Source organism: Cydia fagiglandana, chromosome 11 (genome assembly GCF_963556715.1).
Source record: "Cydia fagiglandana chromosome 11, ilCydFagi1.1, whole genome shotgun sequence".
Lineage (NCBI taxonomy): Eukaryota > Metazoa > Arthropoda > Insecta > Lepidoptera > Tortricidae > Cydia > Cydia fagiglandana.
Window position 1 is genome coordinate 8,051,772 of NC_085942.1, and position 7,980 is coordinate 8,059,751.

A 7,980-nucleotide genomic window follows, 5' to 3' on the forward strand; every position below is an offset into this window, starting at 1 on the left:
GAATAGTTAAAACGTCCATCTATGCCGCGAACTATCCGGGACGTGACTATTGACCTGGAAACGTTCTTAGATACAGCAACTAACGATAATCAATTAAGAGGATTTTCTCGCTTACTTGATGAATAACCGTGAAAATACTCGAGTAGATTGTATTGTTGTCTCTAGGCGAGATAACGACTCCATAGAGCGACTGGTCGTACAAGGAAGAGTGGAGGGAACCAGATCGCGCGGTAGATCACCTATGCGCTGGACTGACCAAATAAAATCCGCAGTGGGAAACCGCGTATCTGACTGTGCTAGACAGTCTGCCAACAGGGAGAGATGGCGGGAGATCGTGCGAAGAGCTGTGTCCGCCTCTACTACCGATGCGGACGCCTCAACGTGACCACGACCGCTCTGTCAAGAGCGATACGACAGAGAAGAAGAGATTGTATTTGTAGGGCTAAGCCTATACCCACTTTTTTGGCAAATATGTAAAAGTTTGTTGGCTGACTGTACATTTTCCAAGAATATGGTAAAGGTTTATTAATATAAGTGTGAAAAAAATATATCGTCGGATAAAAATAACCAAGTTTATTCAATTACGATCACATACAAATATAGACTCACAACTTATCGTAATCACTTAACACACCACAGGCCTTTTAAATCCGCAAAGTGCTAACAGGTGAGGATTATCTAAATTGAAAAGATCAAACATTACTTGTGTACTCACGATATAGTGTTCATCAAAGATTATACACCTTATTACGTGGTAAGCGTCATTCTAGATCTATGCTTTATACATAAACTAGCGACCCCGACTTCGCACGGGTTAACAAATTATACACCTAAACCTTCCTCAAGAATCACTCCATTGATAGGTGAAAACCGCATAAAATTCCGTTCCGTGGTTTTTGAGTTTATCGTGAACATACAAACCGACAAACAGACAGACTTTATTTTATAAGATGTAGTGAAATCGTAGATCAATTTATAAAGGTTAGTTTGACTGTCAGTTAACTATGAGTGTAAGACCCGTTACTTGTCTTGCTTTCTACGTAAATTCCGCACGCATCCCCTTGAGTTTGAAAGGTTTGCTAACGCAAGTGCAAATAAAAAGGAAACTGCGATGCGATAAAGTCGATGTCTCAATAATTGAAGCGATGAAAACTATCTTTGTCGCTTTTGCGAAAATGGAGGGCAAGAACGATCGCAGTTTGAATACTGAAGGGGATGAATTGACAAAACTTTTTGAAATTGATCGAGATTTTGAAAAGAAAGAGACTGAATCTTTTTTGTTAATCGTCAATTTGCGAATATTTAACGAAAGCAAATACAAGTAAACCATAAATCTTCAAAAATATCGCATGAGAAATAAGAATTGACTGAGCATACCCCTAAAATTGCTTATCTGCGTTTGTCCGGATCTACAGCTAAATTCAATGGTCTGAAATTAATTTTATCTACACTTGAATTACCAAAAAGACAAAAAGGTCATAAAAAAAGATTTGCAACCGCCTGCATTATCTTGAGATAAGACGTGAAGTTTAGTGTTTGTTTGTGCTGAAACTGCTGCGTTACTTTATTCAGCTTGGCAATTCATTGCCTCTACTAAAACGTCACTAAATGCCCAATATAGCTGGGACTCAACCAATCGTATTGGACTTATGCGATCGGAGGTCAGACTGTGCTGATTTAGACGGCGCGCGAACTCGGAAGCGATTTTAGTTACATTGCGGACTATTGGTTACTCCCAATTCAACCGACCGATCAAAGCCCGCAATGTAATGAAACTAGCATGCCAGTTCTCGCATCGTCTAAATGAGCCCTAAATGCTATGGTCGGAAGCATTGTGAAGTTAGAACTAATGCAGTAAAACCTAGGTTGGACAGTGGGTGATAAAGTAGCAGGCTTTACGAAATACTGGGCAATGTACAGTCGCCATCAGATATATCGGAGCGGCCAAGGTGTTCACAATATCTGAACACACACTCTAACGCCTTGACAATAGAGGCGTGTTCAGATATTTGTGAGCACCTTGACCGCTCCGATATATCTGATGGCGACTGTACAGTTTATAAAATAACGCATGTACCTAGTTGGGATAGTTGGAAAAATTAACGCGCTTCGAGTAGAGTTTACGATCCGGATCCAATTTGCTTTTTACTACGATTGCGATTGTCCTCTATCACTGGCCTTCGTTTGAATCATCCAGCAGGCGTATTATGGATGGATTTATCTACGTGATAAAATAACCGTCACTTTTTTACACCTTGGCAATTGAAAGTGACGGAATCAGTTTTATCACGCTGTCGCGTAGACAAGAACGACCATCATATCTGTGCTGAACACTGTAGGTACTGTATTTGTAATATTTATAATATTTAACTAAGTACTTACTAACTATGGGGCGTCCGGAAACATTCGATCAACGGCTGTGACAAGAAATCATACTTAGCCGATATATCTGACAATATAATCTACAAATGGATCGTAGGGACGCAGATATCAATAACTACTTCAATACGTCACGCTTATCATTTCGCGTACTTTTATTCGTTGATAAATAATGCTAGTTATTAGGAAAGACTGTACACAACACAAAAACGTATCTTAAAGGCGGAGACAGTTAAATAATAACGACGTCAACCCCATACCACAGATTATATAATAGTTCTTACGAACAGATACTTATCTCTCAAACAAAACGCAAATACCTACCGTTTTGATACCTACACACAAATACAATGGAGTGACCTTCAGCGCGCCGCTCCCCGCACCGCGCGCACCGGCACAACGCTAGGGTTGCTGACGCTTAGAAATGATAAATAAATACCTACTTAAACAGCGGAGTGAAATAAAAGGAAAGCTAAAACTTAAATTATACCTAATATTTCGATTATTCGTTAGTGTTTGCGAAATTGTTATTTTAAAAGGTCATATGTCCCTGCAGTAACCGCAGTGTTTACGCCGTTTTATAAACCTCGCAATAATCCCAGCAAGAATTAGTTTTAAAACTTCGTGTAATTTAAAACGAGATAGAGATTAATGTTACACAATAAAGAAAAATAATAGAAACACCATGAATCCAGGTAATTCATTATAAGTTAACCAGAGCAAAAATGAGTAAGTAGGCACTTTCCGGTGTAAAGTTAACTTACTGCCGTTAAAATAAACATTTACCAAAATAAATTAAAAATTTGCTACCTATTTCAAATAGATAGATATCTAAAACTATACATTTGTCATACATCATAATAAACATTACATGTTTAATTAAAGAAATTCAATAGTAGGTAGGTACCTACTACGTAGCTTGTAACTATCGTAAAAATTGACAGTGCGGCGCGCGGAGACGTGCGTACGTGAGCGCGTGTGGCAACCAACTGGCTTGCTTTTCTACCGTGAACGGGAGCAGATTCGTAGGTATTAATCCGAGCTCGCGCGGAGAGTTCCATAGGCCTGCCCATACAAAGATTCGTGACGCTAAGTCGTCTGGTATTATTGAAGATAACGCCACTTTGCATGTTATTTAAATAGGACATTGCTCAATGCTGGAAAAACAAGTCTCTTGTGAGTTTTATTGCAAATAGTTGTTCGTTTAACGGGTAGGTACCTATTAAAGCGTGCCAAAAAATATAAAAATAAGGCACAACGAGGGCTCTCTAAATAAGCCACAACCAAACTTTCAACATAACATAACAACATAATTAAATTTTGCCGAATGGCCACTTGAGAACTAAGGCACAAAAAACGTTCGGCAAAAAGTCAGAACACCCAAGACGAAAAGCAATTACGAGAAACGTAACTTTGTACGCAGATTACCAATCCTTATCATTGACTCGTCTGTAATAAAGGTGTTTAGGAAGAACCGTAACCAATATAGTAGGACGGCCACAGAATGTGCTATTGTTTTGCATAGATAAGGCTATTCTCAAGGCTTACACTTGTGCTGAAGTAGTTGTTGTTTCAGCCGATTTGTCGCTAAACCGGCATATGCTGTATATGAAAATTATGAAATCGTACTAAAACACAAAGTGTTTTTGCCAATTATGATAATCAGAGCCAATTTTTGTTTGGCAATAATTTCATTTTCGATACAAGGTTTGATCGCTGTAATTTTTAGGGTTCCATACCCGAAGGGTAAAAACGGGACCCTATTACTAAGATTCCGCTGTCCGTCAAATGCTAAAAACCAAATAAAATAAATATCCCGTTTTTACCCTTTGGGTACGGAACTCTAAAAAAGAATCAAGTGCCTCCTTTTCTCAATGTAGAAGTTATGAGTAGAGATGCCACGAACATTCGGCAACTATTCAGTATTCGGCCTATTCGGCCACTTTGCCTAATATTCAGTATTCGGCCGAATACCGAGTATCTGTTGCACCTACATAAAAAGAAAAATTACGCAACAAAAGAACCAAGAACTAGGTATATTTAATAATTAAAATGTACTCTTGGAAAGTGTTTAAATACGAAGGCACGTTTATGAGCATTTGTCGATTCCAAAATATTTTATTTTTATCATGGGTCTGATTTGATTGACTCTAACTACATTCATTAATTCTGTTCATCATAAAAATATATCTTAGCAAACGTTGTGCTTTGTTGGCGAACAATTTTCGTAATAATTGTGGCTCAAAATGTCGATGTCATGCCGAATATTCGGTCGCCGAATATTCGGTATTCGGCTGAGAGGGGGGCGCCAAATTCACTTTAGAATAGTGAATTTGGCCGGTATTCGGCCAAATTCACTATTCGGGGCAACTCTAGTTATGAGTCAGTTTTGTGACTATCCATAAAAAATGTACCTATCTTAAAATGCATCACAAAACGGAATTTTTTTACGGACCTTTTTTCCTTCTTTTAAATTTTTCTTAGTCTTTGATGTTCAGTTATTATTAAACTATATTAAACTTTCGCAAATTATTCACGGGAATCTTGATGTCTTCAAAACATAAAACGGGATGATAAATTCTGTTTGTAAACATTACAATTTATACTTTGAAGTTGGGTAATTATGGAATAATTACATCATTTACAACTGTGTAATAATGTCCAGGTCCCACGGTAATTTGGTAACAAACATACTATTTAGTGAAAGTTAATGGAAGTAGTTTATCTCGTACCTTTTATGTTTGTAAGCAATTAAACCCAGACTCATGAGCTTTTCTTGAACGCAGTACTAGGAAACTCACGTACAATATACTTGTCAATATAAATGATATCGAATGAAAGGCGCTTACAATCTGAGTGCGTGTTCAGATATTTTTAACACCTCGGCCGCTCCGATACATCTGATGGCGACTGTACTAACATTTTTTTGTAGCCATGTTATTGACATTCACTATCAATCATGCAAACAAGTCGAATATGCCCGCTGAATATTGTTTGTTATATTATGTTATGTAGGTATATTTATCATACATAACTTACACGGAACATGATTATTAGGTTGCGTTTGTTGTTTCTAATTCAGTCAATGTTACATATTCATAGTATTGACTGCAGTTATAAGTATTTTGTAAACATAGTCGTAATAATAAACAAATACTCCAACGGTATCCTCTAGCCTCCCAACTGTCAAACCTTGCCAAGCAAAATGGAATTTTATTTTGTCAACACATAGTTCAAATTAGAATGGAACAGGAGACCTTTTTATGGGGGTCTGGGCGTCTAGAGGGTATGTTAATTTTTGGACTGACATAACTTTCAACTGACAGTTAACTTTTTAAGTCATTGTTGTAACTTTAATTTGACTTACCTCCTCGCTAGATGGAGCCTCTCCTGCGTGGTGAGGTGCTCCACCTGAGCCATCTCAGACACCAGGTCCGAGTGCTCCATGCTGTAGCGGGTCCTGCAAGCAAGTATCTGTTTAGTAGTCAGCCCAGAGTAGGGTTACCAGATACACATTTACAATTTCCTGACAAAATTCCTGATTTCCGAATGTTTTTCCTGACGTATTCATATTTTTGATAAAGACGGGGGGAGGGCACGTCTAGCCATTAGCGATGGCCACCCGATTGAGCCGTAAGCCTCGTTTTATTCATTTAAGTTTGATTAAATTTATTATTTGTACTAATTTAAGTAAATAAAAAGATACTTTATAAAAAAATCTATCAATTCAAAAATTCCTGACATTTTCGTGTTCCGTCCCCATTCCTGACAAAAGGCCAAAATTCCTGACATGTCAGGAAAATTCCTGTCATCTGGTAACCCTAGCCCAGAGGAGCAAGGCTCGGAACCGATTTTTTCTTCATACAAAAAATAATTATTTCAATTATTTCAATAGATTTAACTAAAATAGATATAATAAAATAACTCGGCCTATATACATCCCATTGCACAGGCACAGGCCTCCTCTCATGCGCAAGAGGGCTTGGGCTATAGTCCTAATTATATAATAAATAAATATACAAAAATTGCTTGTATGACTTACAGGAATTATATTTCAAAAAGGCCAGAAACATTTATTAAAAGAGTATTCATAATATATGTTTCCAAGAAAAAAGTCCCACTTTGTTGATTGCCATAAGATCGCTTTGACAGGTTATATGTATATAAGGTACAAGCAAATATACTCCTTATGCTAAGCGTCAAAGTGGGAAATTTGACTAAACTACAACACATATTAGTAAATAGATACAGTCAACGTCAAAGATATGTTTACACTTTTGGACCTAAATTCTTTGTAGTAAGGCGAAAAATGTAAACATATCTTTGACATTGACTGTACATAAAACTGATTCCATAATACTTAACATATGAATATTGAGTATTTTTTTGCACTAAATGGATAACATTTACAACCAAATAACAAGTCCTATGATTTTGTAAAGATTATAATAGGTACTTAATACAACAGTGCTTAGAAATTGTCGTTACAATGTTGTACATTTTGAGTTGAATTTACACCAGCAGCAAAGTATCTTAATTGGATAGAAAAAATACACACTGCAATGTAATTAGTGCCTCAAAAATTAAGGCAATTCCAAAATTTACCTGTCGCAGTAATACACTAAAAGAAAATACAAAAAAGTGATAAACAAATATTTAAGAGAATAAGTAATATACAACAGAATAAAACGTGATGTAGTGGCCCTACGATAACTGGACTGATAAGATATCAGTAGCCATGATAGTTCAATACCTAACGCTAATCTTATTAGAATCTTTTCAGGCTAACTAATAGCGCACCTTCAAAACAAGGTGAAAAAGAAATTAAAAACAAGTAACATTTAGAAAGGGACCTAGATAAGAACTTCTCAACTGAAATCACTTTTACACAGCAAACTAGGTACAAATGAAGTGTAACCTACAAAATATACAATTTGGCTGTTTGTTTTATATTACTTATTATACTACTTACCGCTATTTATCCGTATTACGATGCAAAAGTATGTTTCTTTCTAATCTTGACACATTCGCCACACATGATAAACAGCTTAGGAAAAATTACAGCTTAAGAGGTCGCGGCAAAATAAATTACGTACTTATATTTACTTATTGTCTAACATAAAACTTTACAGTTATGTTTCATTTTCCGTTATTTTCGTGAAAATTATAAACAAGGAGAAAAATCACAAGACAACGCGAGCGGCACGAAACATCGTTTATTGAATGTTGCCACAATAAAATTTGTTGACATGAATGAACGAATGAATGACATGGAGATAAGCTGCAGTTGCCAGCTTAAAATCACAGACTCAATGTGCATTGTAAGGAAAACGGAAAACCACACTGCAAAAAAACTGTCTAACGCGATGTTATCGCCATCTATGGCAAAAGAGCACGAAACAGACATTTTTCTAAGTGCTGCCACCTATAGGTTGAGCATATTTACTGCGAATACCGCGTAAAAATGGTTTTTACGCGGTATTCGCAGTCAACTAGGAACTCTTGAGATTTTTAACATGTCCGTCTGTCTGTTATACCGACAGGAATATACTTATTACTTATAAATCAATCATACCGACAGTGTTAAAATAAAAACTAGAA

General features: G+C 36.6%; 1 protein-coding gene across 1 annotated transcript in view; it reads right to left on the reverse strand.

The window, feature by feature from the left end:
- LOC134668847 (protein phosphatase 1 regulatory subunit 16A) overlaps window positions 1–7,608 on the reverse strand; it is a 57,418-nt gene extending 49,810 nt beyond the window's left edge. The window contains exons 1-2 of the mRNA XM_063526318.1: window positions 7,352–7,608; window positions 5,747–5,839 (exon numbers count right to left, since the gene is read on the reverse strand). Of these exons, the coding sequence (XP_063382388.1) occupies window positions 5,747–5,826 (80 nt within the window). The 5' untranslated portion in view covers window positions 5,827–5,839; window positions 7,352–7,608. The remainder of the gene's footprint in view (window positions 1–5,746; window positions 5,840–7,351) is intronic.
- Window positions 7,609–7,980: the final 372 nt, after the last annotated feature.